The 26398-nt window shown below is 42.0% G+C and overlaps 1 protein-coding gene across 1 annotated transcript in view; it reads left to right on the plus strand.

Moving 5' to 3' along the window:
• The first annotated feature begins 8515 nt into the window (after nt 1-8515).
• The window catches only part of LOC103081361 (glutathione peroxidase 1-like), a 32211-nt gene continuing 14328 nt past the window's right edge, over nt 8516-26398 (plus strand). The window contains 1 exon segment of the mRNA XM_082931385.1: nt 8516-8592. Coding sequence (XP_082787511.1) covers nt 8516-8592 — 77 coding nt within the window.

Genomic DNA, 26398 nt, shown 5'->3' on the forward strand with positions numbered 1-26398 from the left:
CCTCCTCTAGGCGGCTCTCCCCTCCTCCGCCGCCCGCTCTCTCCTCCTCCTACCCGAGAGCCGTCAGTCTAGCCCCGCGCCTTCCTCCGCCGCCCGCTGCGGTGGCCCTGCTGCTCGGCCCCGCTATCTGGGAACGTGGGGGGCTGGATGCCGTGAGATCACGGGAAGGTGAGAGGTTATCTCAATTTTGCAAATTATTCTGGTTATTTGACCCAGAGTTCCCCGAGAGGCAGTTTTTCACTGTGGGGTCAGGCCAACAGACGACCCCTGGCATTTGGGCACCTACGATGAGCCATTCGCTGGTCCAGGTGGTCTGCATTCGTGACCTCATTAATCCAGGGACCCCGTGAGCGGAAAAATTGTTTTCCCCAGGCCACAGAGGAAGTTAACACGTCTGAGGGCTTCCCTGGTGGCGCAGTGGTTGAGAGTCCGCCTGCCGATGCAGGGGACGCGGGTTCGTGCCCCGGTCTGGGAAGATCCCATATGCCGCGGAGCCGCTGGGCCCGTGAGCCATGGCCGCTGTGAACCTGCGCGTCCGGAGCCTGTGCTCCGCAACGGGAGAGGCCACAACAGTGAAAGGCCCACGTACCGCAAAAAAAAAAAAGAAACTTGTCTGAGTTCACCCATGCAGTCAGAGGCGGAGCCTTCAGACTCTAGGGTTGCCCTCCTTCCTGTAAACGCCCTCCCGGGCCGCACCTCGCTGCAAACAAATAGGAGTAAGGCAGAGGTTTTTCTGAGCGATAGCAGAAAACTACAGACACGGAAAGGAAAGACTTTTCAAAATGCAGGTCGTTTTTATGGTGGACAGAACCCATTGTCCTATGAGGAAAAGGGGCTAGCTGTGGCTGGCTGAGCCCAGAATTGGGTGGGGCTGGAAAGGTCAGAAAGTCAGTGACCCCAACTAGCCAATAACTCAGTCACAGTTGGAGCCTGCGCACAGGTACCGTCAAGGTATCCTCGTGCACTTCTTCTAGCCCCTGTGGGGCATGGGAGCTGATGTGTCCGCCTGCAAGGGAATTCATGTTCTGCCCAGACCAACGCTGGCACACCAGGGGAGACAGAACATCTGACAACATAAGAGCAGACCAGCTGGAAGATTAATAAAGTCCCACTGCTTTCCGAAGTTTTGGCTCCAACTCTCTAGGGCCTTTATTTTTGCTCTATACCCAAGGCTTGAGCAGCGTCCCTGTGAGCAACTTAGCTAGGGGAAGTGAGGATGCGGGTCAGTACGAAAATAATTCAACCCTTGGAGTAGAGGCGGTTTTTTAAGTAGTGATGCAGAGACGTGGTGGCCTGAGCACCAGGCTGGATCTAAAGTACCGCGTGATCTATGTCACTTGCATTGACTGCGTGCATAGTACGTAGCCCTTGAGTCCTGCAGGATTCTAGGATGAGTCCAACATTGTAACCTCGGAGGAGGAGACAAGCGCCACCTGCTGGTAGCCTCCCTGAAAACCTCTTCTCTCATCAACTTTTTCTCCTCTGCCTCTCAGACTTTTAAAAGCCAGGCTTGAAAATAATAATGATGATAATGATGAAAGTGAAAGTGTACTTAGAGAAAATAACCTACCATTCCCTTTCCTCACTGGTCTTTTCCCAAAAAGCCAGTGAGAAACAGAGAAACACAGGAAAAAAACTCATTTGAAAGTCTTCAGCTAAAACCAGGTGGTAGTCTGTGTGATCAGTATGCAGCGTATGGTTGAGGACATCTTCTGGCGACTGCAAATGTAGTTCAGACCGTGAATTGTGGTGTTGCATCATATAGAGCATAATTTTTTTAGGACCACAAACTCTTTTTTAGAGGAAAAGATGGGATGTAAGTTCAGGATTTGCTTTGCAGTAATCTGTTCTTATGTTAGGTTGACCTTGTTATTATAGCTTGCTTTATCGTCTCCAGATTACTAAAATGTAAACTCCTTGAGGGAGGGACTTATTCATCTTTCCAACTTTTTCCCCATATCCTAGAATCCAAAAGAGTACTTTGCATATAATGAGTGCACAATGAAGATTAGTAATTAAGCATTGCACAATAGACCAGGTATTTTACGGGCTGCCATTTGTTGATACATCTTACAAATTGATGTCCTTGAATGAAGGAATTTTTCCTTCAAATGGGGGAGAGTACTCTACCCTTTAAAGTGATCTTGGTTATTCATAAATATTCAAGAAACTTGACAAGCCATTTTCTCTTGCTGTCTTGTTTCTTCACTATTTTTTTAAGAAGGTGGACGTTTCTGCTTTTTGTTTCTTCTAAAACAGAGGCCTCTTCCTGTTTCACTCTCCCCACACACTACATATAGTCCTCTGGTAACATCTGTGTTATTACATCGAGCCGGCTAACCATCTTGGTTATTCCAGAAGTGGCCTTCTGACCATATGACGGAACACCCAGAGGATCCGAGGGTGCTGATTGTGTTCAAACCCTAGATTCTGACTGTTCCTAATTCACATCTTTAGTTTCTATGAGATAGCTAGTATTGTATTGATAATACATTCTGCTGTTTGCCTAAGTCAATTTTATTTGGTTTTCTGTCAATGCAGCGAAGGGTTCTGATTAATATATTTAATTTACCACATTTTAGTCTTTATTCCCCCTTGCTTTCCTATATAGCCTCATTTTTGGATGGTCCACAAATAATCTTTTACAAACTATTTGGATGATGGCAGCAGATTCTTTCCATGCTTTGTCTTTAGTACCTTCCAATCATTCAAAGTTAACAGAATTCAAATGATTGAGAAAGTGGGGGAAATGGAAATATTTCCTGCTTAAAATATTGGCTATTAGGAGAAAATTGATCAGTTTCATCAATAAATCAAAAAATTTTAGAACCTATCTTTTTTTAATTCTTGTGCTCAGAAAACATATCAGGTCACATAGAGCCTTCCACATTTAAGACCCAGCTCTTTTATTCTCACCTGAAAATGGAGTTGTGGACAAGCTTATAAGAATCAAACTTACGGGATTCCCTGGTGGCGCGGTGGTTGAGAGTCCGCCTGCCAATGCAGGGGACACGGGTTTGTGCCCCTGTCCAGGAAGATTCCACGTGCCGCAGAGCGGCTAAGCCCGTGAGCCATGGCCGCTGAGCCTGCGCATCTGGAGCCTGTGCTCCACAGCAGAAGAGGCCACAACAGTGAGAGGCCCGCGTACCACAAAAAAAAAAAAAAAAAAAAAAAAAAAAGAATCAAACTTATTAAGAATAGCATATAGATTTGAGCAGGGCTATTCAGCCCATATCACCTTCTCAGAAAATCACTGGGAATTATCTTTTGGAGAGTGATCAAAACATTTGCTCAGGAAGTGGGCATGGTCAGCCAGGTGTGTCGTTTTTTTTTTTTAATTGAAGTATAGTTAGATTTACAATGTTGTGCTAGTTTCAGATGTTCAGCAAAGTGATTCAGTTTTATATATATATATGTATATATATATACATATATATATTCTTTTTCAGATTCTTTTCCATTGTAGGTTATTACAAGATATTGAATATAGTTCCCTGTGCTATACAGTAGGTCCTTGTAGATAATAGTGTGTATATGTTAATCCCAAACCCCTAATTTATCCCTCCCCCCAACCCCCCACTTTCCCCTTTGGTAACCATAAGTTTGGTTTTTATGTCTGTGCGTCTATTTCTGTTTTGTACATAAGTTCATTTGTATCATTTTTTTAGATTCCACTTATAAGTGATATCATGTGATATTTGTCTTCCTCTGTCTGACTTACTTCACTTAATATGATAATCTCTAGGTCCATCCATGTTGCTGCAAATGGCATTATTTCATTCCTTATGGCTGAGTAATATTCCTTTGTATATATATACCACATCATCTTTATCCATTCATCTGTCGATGAACACTTAGGTTGCTTGCATGTCTTGGCTATTGTAAATAGTGCTGCTATGAACTTTGGGGTGTGTGTATCTTTTCTAATTGGAGTTTTCTCTGGATATAGGCTGAGGCAGGTGTGTCTTTCATGGTCCTGACTGCCCCCTCCAGCCACAGGGTAGATAAGTGCGTCTACCAACTCTCCTGAAAATTTAAGCAAAAGCACTCCAAAACCATAGGCAATTAACAACAGGCATTTGACCCCAAAGGCAGGAAGAATCAGGGTTTATTTATCTTTTACCTTGATATATTCCAACCTCTCAGCTTTGGTTTCCTCTTTCCTAAAAAAGGAGAAAGAATGTTCCACGACTAACCCCGCCCTTTTTACTCTCTCCACACTCTCTCCGTACTAAAGTTTTCTCTTTGTACTGTATCTGTAAATATTTATCAGTAAATATGTATCTGTAAACGATCGGGGTACGTAGTTTGTATTCATTAGCCTTTAAGTACATCAGATGCCGAGCTCAGTCCTTTTTTTCCTAGAAGAGTCAATAAATAATGTTGTCTGAGTTATTTGTATATTGTAAGGCAACTAATAACACCAATGCGAATTTCTCTGAAGACAGTCAATAATGCTATCTTGGGCATGTTTAGATTTTTTTCTAGCATTCCAAAACACTAATCTGACAAAGCAAATCTGGCAAAATGGAAAGACTAGTACAATATCCCAAGTTTTTCATTAAAGCTAAACGCAATTAATTTTAAGAATTGTATATAAATGTTGGACTATGTATGTAAATGTGAGACTGTGCTTTCCTGTTTTTTTTCCTAGTGGAAAAAAATAAAACAATGGTAATAATAAATTCTAGCCAAATTAGTCTATCCTTATTTGGAAAAAAAAAAAAAGTAGGCTACTAGACTCAGCTTCCAAAGAAGTTTTTTTAAAATGTTACTTATCTGTGAAATCAAAAAGCCTACGAACCACTTGCTTAGACTCTTGGCTTTCTTAAAAGAGAGTTAGTCGTACTAAACTCCAGCTACCTGCCTTCAAGCTTTTTCTCAAGCTGTGCTCACACCAACTGTAATTTAATGTAAAACCTAGTATCTTTGTGAGAGTGTAAGGTTTCTTTGGGTCGCCACCCTTATCTGTTTTCTAAGCATTCTCATTCCAGAATTTATCTTAAGTCTGAAAAGAAAATATTGCCTGCCTTTTAAAAACTATTTCGCAACTGGCTATTGTCCAGATCCAGCTTTTTTGCCCTCTCCACTCCAACCTCCCAGCAAAAATCCTCAACCTCCTTACAGGGGCTCATTTTTACTTCTCACCGAGAAGAGCACCAGAAGCTCCTCCCCTGTGGCCAGGCCCTGTTCTGCTCTTTCTGCCTGTTCTCTCAGAGACAAAGCAGAGCTCTAGCTCTAGACCAGGGACACTTTATTTACGTCGTCCTTTCCACTACAGCTCCTATTCAATAAAGAAACCACAAACTCTGGGCCATCAAGACAACAGTCACAAAGAAGCTGCCTTCTAGAACCATTCTCTGAATGACAAGAGAGGAGCTGTCCGTGAATTAGTGGATTTTATGGGCTTTAATCTGTGTTCTCTTTCAGAAGTTTAGTTGGGCTTGGGATAAAATGCCAATTTTGTGTGATTTTTATTATTTTTAAACAATATTTTTAAAATTATATATATATATATATACAATTTTTAAAATATATATATTTGACATTATAACCAATTGTGTAGCAGAAAGACAACATTCTGATCAGCACTTATGAGACATAATAACATTTGAAACTATGAGGCAAGAAACTATGAGGAAAACATAGTTTGGACCACTCAGGTGAGAAACTGATTATAACAAAAGAATTTCTTTGGCTTTATGAGGTTGATAGCTCCTTAAGGAAAAGAATATCAGTGACCAACAGCTGACTGTCTGGTTCCTAGCAGAAGTTTCTTAAGAGGATACAAGGGAAAAAGTCACTGGAAAGTAAGGACAGAAGGACCCCAGCTGACTGGACTGCAACTTATAAAGAAATGTATTTTGTTTGTTTGTTTGTTTTTGTTTTTGCGGTACGCGGGCCTCTCACTGTTGTGGCCTCTCCCGTTGCGGAGCACAGGCTCCGGACGCGCAGGCTCAGCGGCCATGGCTCACGGGCCCAGCTGCTCCGCGGCATGTGGGATCTTCCCGGACCGGGGCTCGAACCCGTGTCCCCTGCATCGGCAAGCGGACTCTCAACCACTGCGCAACCAGGGAAGCCCAAGAAATGTATTTTTAAGTAACTGGCTTTTTAAAGATGTGAATATAAATATTAGATCATAGATAATAATAGATAATAGCTTTTCTGTGATTAGCTTCCCTTAATAATTCACCTATTCATTATATTATGTTATTAGTTTATAACATAATGCATGTTATTGGTCTGTAACGTAATGGATACATGAAATATTTAAGGGAACCAATTGTTCGTTTACAAATAAATGGCTTAACTTGCATGGAGAAACTGAAGCAGTACTATCCAGTATGTGTCCCTCTGCACCTTAGTTTTTAGGCTGTTAATAGACATTGTGCATAAAGGGTTTCATCACCAAATAAGTTTGGGTTAATAAAAAAGTTTAGAAGTTATTTTACTCAGGAACCTCTCAGAACTTTTGATATGCTAAAGTGCACTGTGAATATGCAAGAGAGAGGGAGGGTATACAACAAGCTTTTCTCTTATATATTTTACCGATAAATCTCTTCTTGCAAGACTGTTATCCTTGGACCACATACTGAGATACATCATATACATATAGCTAGATAGAGAACATTAACATATATAACATATACTTATGCTATATACGTTAACATATGTGTAACATACGTAATATATAACACACATATATAGCATAACTATAGTATATAACAGATCAGAATTTACTTCCAAATCAATATTTTAAATAGGCCAAGTGTCACTAAGGCAGTACCTCCTCAGTAAATACCATTCCAGGTCTGTTGTGCATTAGATGGATTTCAAAAGAACAAAAAAGTCTTCCTATTTATTCTTAAGTTACTTTGCATCTAACGAAAACAGTAATTTATGTTCTCTCAAGGCAGCTTTAATACTCTTGATGTCATTACAGGGGTATTTTCCAAAGCCAAGGCTGTCATTACTGCCTCATCAGGCACAGAACTAGAGGGTGGCTCCCAGAGTGACACTTCTCTCCGGATTTAGTAGGAACTGCACTCTGGCTCTAAGGACATCCAGCTTTCTACACCCAGATGCTATCACAGGGTACCCAGTAGACATGTACAACCTTGAGTTATATCTCAGATCATTCTGGTGCATCATTTGAAGAGGACTCAGACCTGGACTCGGCAATAAGGCCACATGATGAAGCGATAATGCAGAAACAAAGGAACGCTGTCATCACAGGCTCATCTCCTGGCAACCAGGTCAAGAGGGAGCACAACCCACCGTGTTTCAGAAGCAAACCGGTTAGAACTTCCTTCAGTTTCTGGTTGGTGCAGAAAGAGCAAAGTCAGGATTAGTGGAATTCAGACTGGACCACTGACCAGAAAGGAGCTTCACTCCAAGGAGGCTGAACAGTGCTGGAAACCCTCACAGTAGCCACAGGGGGCATGTTGTCTGTGGGTCCCTTCCAGCCACCAGAAGTCCCCAGCCATCTAGTGAGAGCAAGGATTAGTCTCAGGCTGTGAAGCCTGAAGCAAACCTCAGGCTATGATTTGGAATATGTATGGTAGAGCCCAGCTCTGGGAGAAATGGCCAGTAGGCAAACAGGCCCACAGCCCAAATGGCTGGATTCAAGACAGGGCCCCAGGCACGGTGGTGAACTGTAGACCAATCAGGAAGAACTGCATGCACAAAATATCTCTGCAAGGGTGGGCATGGATGTATAAGAAACTGCTAACAGGTGATTGCTCCTGGGAGAAAAAAAACAGGGAGAATGGGAGGAAAGAGGGATTTTCTCTTTCTCTGGTACCTTTTTGTTCAGTTTAAATGTTTCACTTGTGCATCTATAGCTCTTTTGTAAGCAGTTAACTAATTACATTTTAAAAATACCCATTGAAGAGATGGAGCTTGGATCAATAGTCCCTGGGGAACTGTCGGTGAGTTCTGAGGAAGATCTAAGTGATACAGTGCTCTACGGGATGAATTAGAAGTGAAGGGAGCCAGAATATTGCCACAGTGATAGGAGGTGAGACAAGGAGGGCTTGTATTGCAAGGAGACACAGGATGGATGGATGAGAAATATCTGGAAGGAAGAGGCAACAGAGAGCTTCAGTGTGCAGCGAAGGTTTCGTGAGCTTCTGCTGAGTCATGGTCAGTGCTGGGCCCTGGAAGGTGACGGAGGGACATGCCGTCTCTACCCTGCATTTATATCAAAAACCAGGGGCAAAGGGAAGGAGAGCATGGAAAGCCCTGCCTGGAGAGAACAGTTCCAGGGCAGCTTATGAACATCCGAACTGCAGAGGCAAGAAGGTGGCAAAGGAAATAGAAATAGTAGGTATAAGCTATTTACTCTGAGGATTTGTGGGTTGGGAGAAGGAAATAGATTTAAAAGTGACTAAAAAGACAAATAGAGCAGAGAAACTGGTTTAATGTTTAAGATAAGGAAGATCTGAGAAGATCCGGGAGGAAAGGGCAAGGCTGCAAGAAAGGCAAGATTGAAACACCCAGAGGAGGAAGCGGGATGAGGGTGGAACGGGCAATTGGAGATGTGACATCCAGGAGCAGGGCCAGGGATGAGAAGGATGGAATCCAGGAGAGGTTAGAGGACTCAGAGGCCCCCTCTGAGCCTGGAGTGAAAATGTCAGGAGACCTGAGTACGACTAATATGCCAGAGTATCGATTCAGACACCTTAAGGGTTGTACGCTGAAGAGCCTAGAATGGAAATATATATGATCCGCTACGAACAGAACTAGAGATTGGAGGTGGGAAGGGAGATTTACGAACAATATTTCCAAATCAGAAACCACGGAGCAGGCACCCCAACATAATCAGAAATATTCAGTCTTTGGCTTTCGGCCCCAACTAACCCATAACCCATCACCGACATCATGATGCTTCACACAAGTGACGTTTTTGCTCTTGGATGTACGTATTTGTTTATAATCCTTCTACAGACTGCAAAATCCAGCATGTCTTAAAACATATAGCTTGGTGTTTAAGATAGAAGAATAAACCAGCTCCTAATAAAAGACCAGTTCCTCTGCCAATACCTCTCTGCAGACAGGGCCACATCACCAAGTTTGTCCACAGCCTGTCACGTCCTCGGCTAGGGAGGCCTCAGGAATCTAGTCCAACTTCCCCATTCTACAGATTGGGAAACTGAAATAAATACATGAGGGTGAAATGCCCAGTGCTGTGCACTGGCCAGTGCAGAATGTGGACAAGTACTCAGGTCTCCATGTCCTGACCACTGTGTTCTCCTTGTCCCCCATAACACCGGAAGTTTCTGACTATGCCACAACCTGCCCTGTTGGGACATCTGCTCCTGTCCTTGCATCATTATGGTTCATTTGCCTTCTGCCTGAGTGTGACCTTATTAAAGGTATATCATCGAGGGTGCTAGCTCATGGGGCTGATGCTGGGCAAGGACTGTGTTGGGATATGGTTGGAGGGACCTGAGATGGTCTAGCTACTTATCTCTGGAACAGAACAGGCAGTGCGCCCTGGGCCAGCTGAAGGGTGATGGAGGGGTACCCAGGGACCAGGCAAAACACAGGCCATGAGTTACCTCATATCCATGTCATGCAGTGACCTTTCAGGATTCTTTCTGCCATGATCAGAAAGGCTGGGCTCCTCTGAACCCTATAGCAGTGGCTAAAAAATATTTTGGAGTCACAGATCTTTTGAGATTCTTTGACAAGAGATATATATACCCTCTTCCCAGAAAAATGAATATTAAATCCTATAATACTGTTTTGTATACAATTTCAAAGGTATTAGAGGCTCTCTGAATCCTCTAGGGCAGGTCAAGCATCATCTAGTCAACTCTGACTCTGAACAAACCTTCTTTATTGAAAAAAAATCTCGGGGCTTCCCTGGTGGTGTAGTGGATTCTTAAGAATCCACCTGCCAATGCAGGGGACAAGGGGTTCAAGCCCTGGTCCGGGAAGATCCCACATGCTGCAGAGCAACTAAGCCCGTGCACCACAACTACTGAGCCAGCGCTCTAGAGCCAGTGAGCCACAACTACTGAGCACCCGTTCCCCAACTACTGAAGCCCGCGTGCCTAGAGCCCATGCTCCACAGCAGAAGAAGCCATCGCAGTGAAAGGCCCGCGCACTGAAGAGTAGCCCCTGCTCGCCGCAACTAGAGAAAGCCTGCGCACAGCAAGGAAGACCCAACACAGCCAAAAATTAATTAATTAATTAATTTTTTAAAAAAGAAAAAATCTCAAGAGAAGTAATGTGTTCCACGATATAATCTCAAAAAAGATTCTACTTTTTATGTGCAGCAAGTTTTTCTGGTCCTGAACCCCTGACATTTCCTTTGGGCACAGAGAGAATTCTGCAACATTGGAACTGTCTTCCAACACGGAAAGAGAGGAGGGGAGAGTTGGGGTGACACGCATGCTGAAGATTCTCCCCTGCTGACCAAGGGCCCCCGTCTTTAACACTTTCAACTCCAGTTCAGGTTCCCCCAGCCACACACTGGTTTGATCCCCACGCAGCCAGTCCTGATTGCCTTCCACAGCCCAGGTTGCATTAACCTCAGACCCTTTCCAGAGTAGCTGACATCTGGCTAATGATGGGGCACCATATGCCAGCAGCAGGATATGGGCACCCACCTATGGGTTGGGGAACAGACCTGCCCTCATGAACAGCATGGCTTCCCAGTGTGAGGCTCACTCCCCATTGACACAAGACATCTCTGTGGCATGAGTCTGCAACTAGGACACACATGACTGAGGTTCCTCCCACGCTGGGCTGAGTTGGTGGTAAATGGCATAAATGTGTTTGAGTTCCCTTTAAGTCATCCATCACATTCCATTTACCTAGAGCTGTTTCGCTCGTAGGCACAGAGATTATCTCACTAAACAGCCCATTACCCCTGCAAGGTTAAAAATCAGGAGGCAAGGAGGGCTTTATTATTGAGTTCAGTTGATACTACAGTAAACACCCAACACAATCCCCAAGGGTTTCCAGATTACTCAGATCACACAGTGAATTATGACTGAGAGGAAACACACTTTCCAAGCCTGATGTTAAAAAAACATACTAGGTATCTGCAACGGAAGCAGGTACTTTTGTCTTCATGCTTCATCAGATGGGAAACTGGTAAGCGTGTTGGTTTCCTTGTGTGGTTGGCACTTCTATGTGTAAATTGGGGAGTGGGAATGGGGGGACTGAAAGGTGAAGGTCTCCCAGATAGTGGATGGTAGCCTCGTGATCAGATAAGGGAGAAGCACACATCTTTCAGGTCCTTGGTACTGATTAGGTTATGCTGTCCTCCACTGGCTGTTTCTAATTTTATGTGCCTCTTCCTGTAAACAGGACCATTGAGGTCCAGATGGCTGCTTTAAGCTATACCTGTTTCTCTTTATCATTCTTGAAAGTCTAAGGGATCCTCTAGGCTTAAGGTTTTCTAAAAATAAAGCAAGGCTTTTATTCACTTTCCCCCCTCAAACTTCCTTGTCAACTAAAAAAATAACTGGAATGCAAATGAGAGGTATTAAATGCAGGGTTCTTAATAATGGACTGATTTCTTGAACTGTTGAATTCAGTAGGCAAACAAATATGTGGTCAGCAGCCGTTGGCCAACCTTGCCTAACTTCAGCAAGCCCAGGAAAAATCCAGAGGGCCTGCATACATGGAGGGAGGTGCAATGTGTGACAGTCACACAATCTAGTCCTGTTAGTGAGAACAACAGCGAAAATCTGGTATTAACTTAAAATTTATTTTTGCAAGTTGTCATTTAAATGCAAATTTGCTCCCACTAACCTTGCCCTTGATTTTTCCATCAAGTACGTAAAACTATAAGCTTTTATAAACTGCATGATTTCATAAAATCAGAGAAGTTTGGGAAAATAACACCTGCTATAATTATTAGCTACCGAGCTAACCTTGAGTTCTTGAAGGCCAAGGTCATTGAAATGCTGTATGTCCTGGAAAGAGAACTGAACTGGAAATGAGGGTGCAGCCCTCTTTCTAGCAAGGCCCACAGTCAGCTGTGTGACTGTGGCCAAGTCATTTAATTTCTCTAGAATTCAGTTTCCACATCTGTCAAATGAAGGGATTGGATAGTTTATGCCTTTGTTTATGCCTTTTTTCTCTAAAATGTCATTATTCTCAAAACTATAATCAATAATTTCAAGTTTCTCTCCTACCAAAAGTATTTTGACAGTTCTTCTTATCCAGAAAAAGACCTATTTCTAAAGTGTCCCCTGCCTGCTCAGAATAGGATAAAACTATGAATGGCTAATGAGCCTAAGGCTGGCAGAAGGGGAAAGTAGTAACCCGAATAAGCCACAAGACACATAATAATCTGTCATACAGTAAGGTGTGCAAAGTATTGCAGGCAAATTTAATTCTAAGATTCTTCTTGATTAACTACTATTGGATAGACCCCTTCCAATACTCCCTTGTTTCTAAAGAAACATTAAGCAGAAAATCTTAATTGTGCAGAAAAAGAGAAACACGGTTTCAGAAGGAAATAAGAGATGATGCAGTGGTAGCATTGGAGAAAGAACTGAGGGAAGGGCCATGTCAACATCAATCTCAAAAGGTAGCCAGTCAGTCAAGTGGGTTTAGGGAAAGTCAAGAATTTTCACGTGTCTCGATATGCTAATGCCGTGAGCACCTAAGTTATGAAAAAGGAACCATAATAATGAAATAACACTGACATTGTTTCTGATTATATTGATGCACACACACAAAATACATTCTGTTAAAGAAATTTTTTAAGGGTAAAATCATGAGTGTCATACCTATGTAAAATAAACACATGTCAAGGAATTGAACTCATTAATTAATCACTGAACAAGTAAGGTATTTCAGCAGGTTCCAAGGAGAATTCAAACTAATACACACGTAGAGAGGCAGATAAGGAATGCTGAAGTGAATTTACAAATAGATACAAAAAGCAGACTATCCACAGGGCAATTGATTGTCATTTTCATTCCACCAAGGCTTCCCTGGTGGCGCAGTGGTTGGAGGTCCACCTGCCTTTGCAGGGGACACAGGTTCGAGCCCTGGTCCGTGAGGATCCCACATGCCCCAGAGCAACTGGGCCAGTGCACCACAGCTGCAGAGCCTATGCTCAGCGTCGAAGACCCAAAGCAGCCAAAAAAAAAAAAAATTGCACTCCGCCAGACACAACTGATTTGCAATTCTGTGGACAAGAATCATTTTCATTATTCCTAGTTTTCTACAATTTACAGAGTTGTAAAATAGCTCTGAGACGAGGAAAGGGGAAGATACCTCAGAAAAATGCACTGAACAGGACATTCAGTAATCCTTTTTCTTTTTTTCTCCCTTCCAAGTCTTTCACAATCTTTCCTGCCAATTTACTCTGAAGGGATGTAATGCTGTAGAGTGTAAGGAACCCAGGACCTGGCGACAGGCAGCCCTGGGTTTGAATTTCCTTGTCATCTTGAGCGATATACTTGACTTCTCTGAGTCTCAGTTTCCCTTTCAATAAATGACAATCCCTACCTTTCAGGATTTGTTATGAAGGTTAAATAAGACATAAAGGAATGAACGTCGTTCACCAAATAGGTTCTGAGTAAGTAGTAGCCTTTATTTGGCAGTAATAATTACACAGAAAAGTCCATAGCATACCAAAGAGATAATATGGCTTTATTTTTGAAGAAATATGTCTTTCTGTGATCCAGGTTCAGTTCATAGAGTTAAAAGTGCTTTGTAAATTTATGAAACCATATATGAAAAATTAGTTCTTTCTCATTACTTGCTGATGGGGGTATAAAATGGTACAGCCACTTTGTAAGACAGTTTGGCAGGTTTGCAAAACTAAACACTCTTACCATATGATACAGCAGTCGTGCTCCTTAGTATTTAGCCAAATGAATTGGGAAGTTATGTCCACACAAAAAGCTGCACAGGAATGTATGTGGCAGCTTTTTTTTTTTTTTTTAACATCTTTATTGGGGTATAATTGCTTTACAATGGTGTGTTAGTTTCTGCTTTATAACAGAGTGAGTCAGTTATACATATATATATGTTCCCATATCTCTTCCCTCTTTGTCTCCCTCCCTCCCACCCTCCCTATCCCACCCCTCCAGACAGCCACAAAGAACCGAGCCGGTTTCCCTGTGCCATGCGGCTGCTTCCCACTGGCTATCTACCTTACGTTTGTTAGTATATATATGTCCATGTCTCTCTCTCGCCCTAACACACCTCACCCTTCCCCCTCCCCATATCCTCAAGTCTGTTCTCCAGTAGGTCTCTGTCTTTATTCCTGTTTTACCCCTAGGTTCTTCATAACATTTTTTTTTTCTTAAATTCCATATATATGTGTTAGCATACGGTATTTGTCCTTCTCTTTCTGACTTACTTCACTCTGTATGACAGACTCTAGATCTATCCACCTCATTACAAATAGCTCAATTTCGTTTCTTTTTATGGCTGAGTAATATTCCATTGTATATATGTGCCACATCTTCTTTATCCATTCATCCGACGGCGGGCACTTAGGTTGTTTCCATCTCCGGGCTATTGTAAATAGAGCTGCAATGAACATTTTGGTACATGACTCTTTCTGAATTCTGGTTTCCTCAGGGTATATACCTAGTAGTGGGATTGCTGGGTCATATGGTAGTTCTATTTGTAGTTTTTTAAGGAACCTCCATACTGTTCTCCATAGTGGCTGAACCAATTCACATTCCCACCAGCAGTGCAAGAGTGTTCCCTTTTCTCCACACCCTCTCCAGCATTTATTGTTTCTAGATTTTTTGATGATGGCCATTCTGACTGGTGTGAGATGATATCTCATTGTAGTTTTGATTTGCATTTCTCTAATGATTAATGATGTTGAGCATTCTTTCATGTGTTTGTTGGCAGTCTGTATATCTTCTTTGGAGAAATGTCTATTTAGGTCTTCTGCCCATTTTTGGATTGGGTTGTTTATTTTTTTGTTATTGAGCTGCATGAGCTGCCTGTAAATTTTAGAGATTAATCCTTTGTCAGTTGATTCATTTGCAAATATTTTCTCCCATTCTGAGGGCTGTCTTTTGGTCTTGTTTATGGTTTCCTTTGCTGTGCAAAAGCTTTGAAGTTTCATTAGGTCCCATTTGTTTATTTTTGTTTTTATCTCCATTACTCTAGGAGATGGGTCAAGAAGGATCTTGCTGTGATTTATGTCATAGAGTGTTCTGCCTATGTTTTCCTCTAAGAGTTTGATAGTTTCTGGCCTTACATTTAGGTCTTTAATCCATTTTGAGCTTATTTTTGTGTATGGTGTTAGGGAGTGATCTAATCTCATACTTTTACATGTACCTATCCAATTTTCCCAGCACCACTTATTGAAGAGGCTGTCCTTTCTCCACTGTATATTCCTGCCACCTTTATCAAAGATAAGGTGACCATATGTGCATGGGTTTATCTCTGGGCTTTCTATCCTATTCCATTGATCTATCTTTCTGTTTTTGTGCCAGTACCATACTGTCTTGATTACTGTAGCTTTGTAGTATAGTCTGAAGTCAGGCAGCCTGATTCCTCCAGCTCCATTTTTTGTTCTCAAGATTGCTTTGGCTATTCGGGGTCTTTTGTGTTTCCATACAAATTGTGAAATTTTTTGTTCTAGTTCTGTGAAAAATGCCAGTGGTAGTTTGATAGGGATTGCATTGAATCTATAGATTGCTTTGGGAAGTAGAGTCATTTTCACAATGTTGATTCTTCCAATCCAAGAACATGGTATATCTCTCCATCTGTTTGTATCATCTTTAATTTCTTTCATCAGTGTCTTATAATTTTCTGCATACAGGTCTTTTGTCTCCTTAGGTAGGTTTATTCCTAGATATTTTATTCTTTTTGTTGCAATGGTAAATGGGAGTGTTTTCTTGATTTCACTTTCAGATTTTTCATCATTAGTATATAGGAATGCCAGAGATTTCTGTGCATTAATTTTGTATCCTGCTACTTTACCAAATTCATTGATTAGCTCTAGTAGTTTTCTGGTAGCATCTTTAGGATTCTCTATGTATAGTATCATGTCATCTGCAAACAGTGACAGCTTTACTTCTTCTTTTCCGATTTGGATTCCTTTTATTTCCTTTTCTTCTCTGATTGCTGTGGCTAAAACTTCCAAAACTATGTTGAATAAGAGTGGTGAGAGTGGGCAACCTTGTCTTGTTCCTGACCTTAGTGGAAATGCTTTCAGTTTTTCGCCATTGAGGATGATGTTGGCTGTGGGCTTGTCATATACGGCCTTTATTATATTGAGGAAAGTTCCCTCTACACCTACTTTCTGCAGGGTTTTTATCATAAATGGGTGTTGAATTTTGTCAAAAGCTTTCTCTGCATCTATTGAGATGATCATATGGTTTTTCTCCTTCAATTTGTTAATATGGTTAATCACATTGATAGATTTGCGTATATTGAAGAATCCTTGCATTCCTGGAATAAACCCCACTTGATCATGGTGTATGATCCTTTTAATGTGCTGTTGGATTCTGTTTGCTAGTATTTTGTTGAGGATTTTTGCATCTATGTTCATCAGTGATATTGGCCTGTAGTTTTCTTTCTTTGTGACATCCTTGTCTGGTTTTGGTATCAAGGTGATGGTGGCCTCGTAGAATGAGTTTGGGAGTGTTCCTCCCTCTGCTATATTTTGGAAGAGTTTGAGAAGAATAGGTGTTAGCTCTTCTCTAAATGTTTGATAGAATTCGCCTGTGAAGCCATCTGGTCCTGGGCTTTTGTTTGTTGGAAGATTTTTAATCACAGTTTCAATTTCAGTGTTTGTGATTGGTCTGTTCATATTTTCTATTTCTTCCTGATTCAGTCTTGGCAGTTTGTGCATTTCTAAGAATTTGTCCATTTCTTCCAGATTGTCCATTTTATTGGCATAGAGTTGCTTGTAGTAATCCCTCATGATTTTTTGTATTTCTGCAGTGTCAGTTGTTACTTCTCCTTTTTCATTTCTGATTCTATTGATTTGAGTCTTCTCCCTTATTTTCTTGATGAGTCTGGCTAATGGTTTATCAATTTTGTTAATCTTCTCAAAGAACCAGCTTTTAGTTTTATTGATCTTTGCTATTGTTTCCTTCATTTCTTTTTCATTTATTTCTGATCTGATTTTTATGATTTCTTTCCTTCTGCTAACTCTGGGGTTTTTTTGTTCTTCTTTCTCTAATTGCTTGAGGTGCAAGGTTAGGTTGTTTATTCGAGATGTTTCCTGCTTCTTAAGGTGGGCTTGTATTGCTATAAACTTCCCTCTTAGAACTGCTTTTGCTGCATCCCATAGGTTTTGGGTCGTTGTATCTCCATTGTCATTTGTTTCTAGGTATTTTTTAATTTCCTCTTTGATTTCTTCAGTGATCACTTCGTTACTAAGTAGTGTATTGTTTAGCCTCCATGTGTTTGTATTTTTTACTGCTCTTTTCCTATAATTGATATCTAATCTCATGGCGTTGTGGTCGGAAAAGATACTTGATATAATTTCAATTTTCTTAAATTTACCAAGGCTTGATTTGTGACCCAAGATATGATCTATCCTGGAGAATGTTCCATGAGCACTTGAGAAAAATGTGTATTCTGTTGTTTTTGGATGGAGTGTCCTATAAATATCAATTAAGTCCATCCTGTTTAATGTATCATTTAAAGCTTGTGTTTCCTTATTTATTTTCATTTTGGATGATCTGTCCATTGGTGAAAGTGGGGTGTTGAAGTCCCCTACTATGAATGTGTTACTGTCGATTTCCCCTTTTATGGCTGCTAGTTTTTGCCTTATGTATTGAGGTGCTCCTATGTTGGGTGCATAAATATTTACAATTGTTATATCTTCTTCTTGGATCGATCCCTTAATCATTATGTAGTGTCCTTCTTTGTCTCTTCTGATAGTCCTTATTTTAAAGTCTATTTTGTCTGATATGAGAATTGCTACTCCAGCTTTCTTTTGGTTTCCATTTGCATGGAATATCTTTTTCCATCCCCTTACTTTCAGTCTGTATGTGTCTCTAGGTCTGAAGTGGGTCTCTTGTAGACAGCATATATATGGGTCTTGTTTTTGTATCCATTCAGCCAATCTGTGTCTTTTGGTGGGAGCATTTAGTCCATTTACATTTAAGGTAATTATCGATATGTATGTTCCTATTCCCATTTTCTAAATTGTTTTGGGTTCGTTATTATAGGACTTTTCCTTCTCTTGTGTTTTTGTCTAGAGAAGTTCCTTTAGCATTTGTTGTAAAGCTGGTTTGGTGGTGCTGAACTCTCTCAGCTTTTGCTTGTCTGTAAAGGTTTTAATTTCTCCATCAAATCTGAATGAGATCCTTGCTGGGTAGAGTAATCTTGGTTGCAGGTTTTTCTCCTTCATCACTTTCAGTATGTCCTGCCACTCCCTTCTGGCTTGTAGAGTTTCTGCTGAGAGATCAGCTGTTAACCTTATGGGGATTCCCTTGTGTGTTATTTGTTGTTTTTCCCTTGCTGCTTTTAATATGCTTTCTTTGTATTTAGTTTTTGACAGTTTGATTAATATGTGTCTTGGCGTATTTCTCCTTGAATTTATCCTGTATGGGACTCTCTGTGCTTCCTGGACTTGATTAACGATTTCCTTTCCCATATTAGGGAAGTTTTCAACTATAATCTCTTCAAATATTTTCTCAGTCCCTTTCTTTTTCTCTTCTTCTTCTGGAACCCCTATAATTCGAATGTTGGTGCGTTTAATGTTGTCCCAGAGGTCTCTGAGACTGTCCTCAGTTCTTTTCATTCTTTTTTCTTTATTCTGCTCTGCAGTAGTTATTTCCACTATTTTATCTTCCAGGTCACTTATCCGTTCTTCTGCCTCATTTATTCTGCTATTGATCCCATCTAGAGTATTTTTCATTTCATTTATTGTGTTGTTCATCATTGTCTGTTTCATCTTTATTTCTTCTAGGTCCTTGTTAACTGCTTCTTGCATTTTGTCCATTCTATTTCCAAGATTTTGGATCATCTTTACTATCATTATTCTGAACTCTTTTTCAGGTAGACTGCCTATTTCCTCTTCATTTGTTAGGTCTGGTGGGTTTTTATCCTGCTCCTTCATCTGCTGTGTGTTTTTCTGTCTTCTCATTTTGCTTATCTTACTGTGATTGGGTTCACCTTTTTGCAGGCTGCAAGTTCGTAGCTCCCGTTGTTTTTGATGTCTGTCTCCAGTGGCTAAGGTTGGTTCAGTGCGTTGTGTAGGCTTCCTGGTGGAGGGGACTAGTGGCTGTGTTGTGGTGTATGAGGCTAGATCTTGTCTCTCTAGTGGGCAGGTCCACGTCTGGTGGTGTGTTTTGGGGTGTCTGTGGACTTATTATGATTTTAGGCAGCCTCTCTGCTAGTGGGTGGGGTTGTGTTCCTGTTTTGCTATATGGTTGGCATAGGTTGTCCAGCACTGTAGCTTGCTGGTCGTTGAGCGAAGCTGGGTGCTGGTGTTGAGATGGAGATCTCTGGGAGATTTTCGCCGTTTGATATTATGTGGGGCTGGGAGGTCTCTTCTTGACGAGTGTTCTGAAGTTGGCTCTCCCACCTCAGAGGCAGAGTCCTGACTCCTGGCTGGAGCAGCAAGAGCCTTTCATCCACTCGGCTCAGAATAAAAGGGAGAGAAAGTAGAGAGAATTAGTATAAGTAGGAGGAAATAGGAAAGAAAGAAAGAAAGAAAGAAAGAGAGGAGGGAAGGAAGGAAGGAGGGAAGGAAGAAAGAAAGAAAGAAGAAAAGAAAGGAAGAAGGCAAGAAGGAAAGAAAGGAGGGAGGGAGGGAGGAGGGAAGGAAGGAAGGAATGAGGGAAGGAAGGAAAAAATACAGAAAGAAAGAAGATACAGTAAAATAAAATAAAGTATAATAAAGTTATTGAATTAAAAAAATAATTATTTAGAGGAAAAAAAAAAGGGAAGGATAGAACCTTAGGACAAATGGTGGAAGCAAAGTTATAGAGACAAAATCTTACATAGAAGCATACACATATACCCTCACAAAAAGAGGTAAAGTGGAAAAAATCATAAAACTTGCTCTCCAAGTCCACCTCCTCAATTTGGGACGATTCGTTGTCTCAAAAAGGGAAGGAAGGAAGGAAAGATAGAAAGAAGGTAAAGTATAACAGAGTTCTTTAAATTAAAATTAATTATTAAGAAAAAAATTAAAAAAAAAAATGGTCGGATAGAACGCTGGGACAAATGGTGGAAGCAAACCTATACAGACAAGATCTCACACAGAAGCATACACATACACATTCACAAAAAGAGGAAAAGGGGAAAAAATCATAGATCTTGCTCTAGAAGTCCGCCTCCTCAATTTGGGATGATTCGCTGTCTATTCATGTATTCCACAGAGGCAGGGTACATCAAATTGATTGTGTAGCTTTAATCCGCTGTTTCTGAGGCTGCTGGGAGAGATTTCCCTTTTTCTTCTTTGTTCTCACAGCTCACAGGGGCTCAGCTTTCGACTTGGCCCTGCCTCTGCGTGTAGGTCGCTGGAGGGCGTCTGCTTTTTGCTCAGACAGGACGGCGTTAAAGGAGCCGCTGACTCGGGGGCTCTGGCGCTCTCAGGCCGGGGGCAGGGAGGGGCACGGAGTGCGGAGCGGTCCTGCGGCGGCAGAAGTCGGCGTGACGTTGCCCCAGCCTGAGGCCCGCCGTGTGTTCTCCCTGAGAAATTGTCCCTGGATCCCGGGAACCTGGCAGTGGCGGGCTGCACAGGCTCCCCGGAAGAGGGGTGGGGGCAGTGACCTGTGCTCTTTGCCCTGCGCGCCCCTGTTGCTGTGCTGTCCTCCGCGGCTCTGAAGCTCCCCGCTCCGCCTCCCGTTTTCTCTGCCCGCGAAGGGGCTCCTAGTGTGTGGAGACCTTTCCTCCTTCACGGCTCCCTCCCACTGGTGCAGGTACCGTCCTTATCCTTTTGTCTCTGTTTATTCTTTTTTCTCTTGCCCTACCCAGGTACGTGGGGAGTTTCTTGCCTTTTGGGAGGTCTGAGGTCTCCTGCCAGCGTTCAGTAGGTGTTCTGTAGGAGTTGCTCCACGTGTAGATGTAGTTCTGGTGTATCTGTGGGGAGGAAGGTGATCTCTGCGTCTTACTCCTCCGCCATCTTGGAAAGAGTCCTATGTGGCAGCTTTGTTCATAATTGCCAAAACTTGGAAACTACTAAGATGTCCTTCAACAGACAAATAAATGGTGGTACAACCAGACAAAGGAATATTTTTCAATGATGAAAAGAAATGAGCTATCAAGCCACAGAAAGACATAGAGGAAACTTAAATGCATATTGTTAAGCAAAAGAAGCCAATCTGAAAAGGTTACATACAGTATAATTGAGCTATATGACATTCTGGGAAAGGCAAACGTATGGAGACAGTAAAAAGATCAGTGGTTGCCAGGGGTTGGGGGAAGGAGAGAGGGCTGAATAGGAGGGGCACAGAGGATTTTTAGGGCAGTGAAACCATGCTGTGTGCTATTTTAGTGTTGGGTACACATCCTTCTACATTTGTCAAAACTCATAGAATGTACAACACAAAGAGTGAACTCTAATGCAAACTATGGACTTTAGCTAATAATAATGTATAAATATCAGCTCATCAAATATGACAAATGTACTGCACTAATGCAAGATGTTGATAATGGGAGAAACTGAAGGTGGGCCGGTGAGGGGGTACATGGGAACTCTCTACCCTTCACGCAATTTTTCTATCAAACTGAAACTGCTCCCCCCAAAAAAAACTATTAATTTTTTTTTAAATTAGTTATTTCCAAATTGGTTTTTTCCTTGTACTGACTGTGTGCTCTTGGGCAAAATCTTTAAACTCTGTAGTTTTCATTTCCTTATCTGTAAAAGGGATATAAGTGCCGGACCTTCCCTCACAGGCTTGTGGTGGGAAGAGGGGCTATAGCACAGGGCCTGGCAGTTCTGATATTCAGCCGGTGTACCTGGTACATCTGTACACATTATTCAGATGTGGATCACTTCCTTACCAGTTAGTAAATAGCTTCCCTGAGCATGTGTCCCCAAACACAGACACCTTCCCCCTAGATTCCTCACACTTCTGTTATGGACCAGGGTTCTTGGCTTCCTTAATCAATAGAAATTGATCAGAGGCCAGACAAGAATTTCAGGCAAGGCTTTATTGGGGCCCCTGCAGCAGGAGGGGGAGCGAGAACAAATAACAGTTCCCTTGCTTGCTGGCTCCCCAAGCGGGGGGAGGCGAGCTTGTTCCTTATATGGGGTGAGGGTAGGGGTGTGTCCAGGGGTCGGCTGGAGGGGTGACTTAGGTGTTTTGCCCACCGCTTAGGTGGTGGTGTGTGCTGGGGGCATGCGCGGTACCCTGCTTTCGCTTCAGGATCTTCAAAATTGGCAGTTGGGTTTTTTTGGTCTCTTTGAATCTTTTGTCCAGAATTTGCCCCAACTGCGCTTGCATGCAGTTATTTTTAGTCCCATATAGTTTCTTTGAATTTTGTTGCTTGAAGAGAGGTGTGTCCAGGTGCAAGCACTGCAGCACTGCAGCAAAGGGTCCCAGGTCCCGGCCTGTCATACCTCCTCAAGATCAGTGTCCTGCATGGCAACAGACCTCAGCTATCCTATTGCAGGGTTAAGACCCATGTCAGTTCTGATTGGTCAGTGCCCTGCCACACTGTTTGTTGACTGCTTTTATATCATTCCTGGTACCTGCTGAGTTGTAAGCCCTCAGGACTGTTAGCCGTTGTTATTAGCATAACTATTTCTATTATTTAGATTTTATGCTTTAAGCACAGTCTCGTTTTTATTAAAAACGTCAATAGCCTATGGCTATTAAAGGAATGTGTGTGCCTTAAAGGAATTTTTTTCAACTGTGGAAAAACACTATACACAAGAGTGGAAGCTTTTTACGCCGGCTTGTAGTCTGGGGTCACAATGCACGCTGCAAAGATTTAACTGCAGGATGATGAAAGCAAGGCATTCAGCTGATGGAATCATGTTACATAATTTACTTAATCCTTCCTGTAGCATTCAAGACCGATTGGGCAATCACTGGAGATGAGACTCTTGTATCTCCACTGACATAAGTGAGCAACACCCTCTTTAATTTGGATGCCTGTTCTGAGATGTTGCCATCACCAAGAAAGAATAAAGAATAAAGTCAGAGCTGTGACTTCCAAGAAACAAAATGAAAAGGGAGAGGTGACCATTTCCAGGGCAATTTGATTATCTGAGCTAGATTATCTAAGAGTATAATGGTCTAGACCATGCTTTTCTCTTAAGGACAGCTGGTTTAGCACATGTGTTTGAGTCTGTCTGACTGCCTGAACTGTCCCTTTCACACTGCCTGTGCTGATTTCAGGAAGGAGGAAGGGAAGGTGACAAAGGACAATACTGTCAGCAGAACAATGGGAGACCTTTACACGACCACCCACCAGCACGGTGGTAGTCGACGTGCCCTCTTAATTCCTAAACATCAGTGAGGAGAGACTCTTTTTGGTTAGGCTAGCAGAAAATAACCCACCATGTAAGTCAAGCCAATTGAATCAACTCTTGGTCCAAGGAGAGCAGCTCTAGAATGAGGAGGACCCCAGGGTATCTCACCCAGACAGCCCCGTTTAAGGCTGGAGTGGTTTGATAAATGGAATATTGCCTACCATATCAGTAACCACAGTCATCAGAGATTGCAGCCACAGCCTATGTTAAGCTGGTGAGCCCTGAGGGAACCCAGGAAGGAAAGAATACCTGCCATCTAGCAGCCATCAGACTGCCACCACTCCCCACGGTGAGCCCTGAGGAAACTCAGGATGTGAAAATACAGGATACTGGCCCCAAATAGCTGAGGTGCATATCTAAGGAATGATTTCAGTGAGCCCAGACTCTTGCATCTTCCCATAGTAGAAAAGTGCTACATTCCTTGAGATTTCTAGTTTTCTTTAATTAACAGTAATCTTTTGTTCCTACTACCTGCCCTGTGTTGCAAAACTCCTATGTATCCTAGCTCCCCCCTTCCCCTCCTCGGAGCAGTTCTCTAAGGGTTACTTGAGATGCTGCCTCTTGGGCTTGAAGTCCTAAAACTTCCCACCAAATAAAACATAACTCTCAACTTTTAGTTTCTGAGTAATTTTTTAGTTGACAGTTATTTGGCACATTCCTTTTTAAAAATTTTTTTAAATTTATCTATTTTTGACTGTGTTGGGTCTTCGTTTCTGTGTGAGGGCTTTCTCTAGTTGCGGCGAGAGGGGGCCACTCTTCATCACGGTGCGCGGGCCTCTCACTGTCGCAGCCTCTCTCGTTGCGGAGCACAAGCTCCAGACGCGCAGGCTCAGTAGTTGTGGCTCATGGGCCTAGTTGCTCCGCGGCATGTGGGATCCTCCCAGACCAGGGCTCGAACCCCTGTCCCCTGCATTAGCAGGCAGATTCTCAACCACTGTGCCACCAGGGAAGCCCTTGGCATATTCTTATGTTTCCCAGACAGCCAGTGCAAGGTCAGTGGTATCTTCGCACCATATACGCCATCATTTGTGTGGCTCCTTCAGACAAAGCAGGTTACCCTCCATTGGTCCCTGCCCTCCAACCTGCTCACAGAGACCTGTCAAGGGACGCAGCAGAACAAAGGTCTTTGCAGGAACACCATCTCTTTTTGAAGAGCTCAGTACCGTTTCGGGGGTGGGGTGGGAGGAATATAGGTAGTAATTATTTTTTTCTGTTAGGTCTGCATATAGAGAAAAACAGAGAGACACACAGAGGCGCAGAGTCAGGAGATACAGGATGTCACCACACAACCGCGTTCTCCCGAGGTCCCCCCACCTTTGTCTCAGGCCCTGTGTGCTCTTCTGGTCCAGCTCTCATCCCTGCCCCCGGTTTCCCTAGGGCTGCGCTGTATTCTTTCCTTCACTCTCTCTCACGACCCTCCTTCAGGCCATCATCTGGGTATTTTTTTCCCTAGCTTCAAGGCTGGAGCTGACACACAATCCTGAATCGGAAGACTGGCTCCCAGGATAGGAGGGGAAACCCTACTACATCCTGACTTACAGTTTGTCCGTCTGATTTTTTTTTTTGCTTCCTTTTTCTCATCTGCAAACATCATCTATGCTTTTCTAATACTGTATGTCTGTTGACATTGGTTTCTGTCGAAAAGGACTTTGTCCTAACATAATCCTAAACCTTGGGATAGAGGTGATAAATGCACTGTCTGAGATATAGTCATAGCTTTCTTTGGAGATAGCCGTGCCAGTTGTGTGTGTGTGTGTGTGTGTGCGCGCGCGCGCACGCGCTCATGTGACTTCCCAAAGGTGACCAAGAAGACCTAAAGCCCAGAGCTCCTGTGACATGTTATCCAGTTACCTGTTAAAGGTAAGTGCCAGTCCATTGGTGGATGTCCTCTCACCAAAGCCACGTGATCCCATTAGGGGGTTAATCTTTGCTCTACTCTCACATTATTAAAAATACATTTTAATATCTGATTGGAATAGTCACTCAATTATTATTCTTCTAAATTTTATTTGATATCTTTATCCACTAGCTCTTCCAAATATATTTGAAAAAAATTTCCCCCCCTCTTCCCAGAGTATTCGCTGAATTTGATTTTAAATGGAAAACCCCCAAACCTTTACAATGGAGAGTCCTGGAGGTCACCGTCTCATCCATCTAATGAAATGTAGGACTACCTGAACTATATGCCTCCGCGTGTGATGCCATATAGAATATATAATGTGTCCTAGGTAGTGCTCTCGTTAAAAATCTTGACTCTGAACCGAATCAAGCCTTTATAGGAGATACAGAGACAAGAAGAGCAAGGTAAAGTACACCATGAAGGGATAATCAGGCCCTTCCAGGCCAAAAGGATTGGCCTGATGTTTTCAAAAGATCAAAATCATTCTCAAATTCCCTCAAAATTATTTTCAAAAAAACCAAAGACATGAAAAATAAAGTGGAGGGACTGTTTTCTACAATAAAAGAGTCTAAAGAGACAGAATAACAAAATGTGAGCCCTGATTAGATTATGATTTGAAGGAAAAAAAGCAGTAATGACAATCTCAGGACAATCACAAAGTTTAAATACGGATGGGTATGAAGACACAATTGTCACTCTTCTTGGCACAATCAAGTTATTGTGATTATATAGGAAATATTATTTTGAGGAGATGCATATCGAAGTATTTAGGGTGAACTTGGTTTCATATGATTTAACAATACAAAAACAGTATAAACAATTATATATAGTATGTGTATATAAATATATTTATAGTGTATATATATGTATATATATAATATGTACATACAAACATAAATGTATACTTGAATAGGCAAGTGTTAATAATTATTGAATCTAAGTGCTGGGTATATTAGTGTTCTTAATACTATTTTTTCCAATTTTTTATGGTTATTTTTAAAGTTTGCATAATAAAACAATAAGGGGAAAAAATAAAAGCATTTTGTGAAATTTCCAAACTCTTTCTGACATTTTTTTTTTTTTTTTTTTTTGTGGTA

This window comes from Lipotes vexillifer, unplaced genomic scaffold, assembly GCF_000442215.2.
Source record: "Lipotes vexillifer unplaced genomic scaffold, Lipotes_vexillifer_v1.1 scaffold384, whole genome shotgun sequence".
In the NCBI taxonomy this organism is placed as follows: Eukaryota; Metazoa; Chordata; class Mammalia; order Artiodactyla; family Lipotidae; genus Lipotes; species Lipotes vexillifer.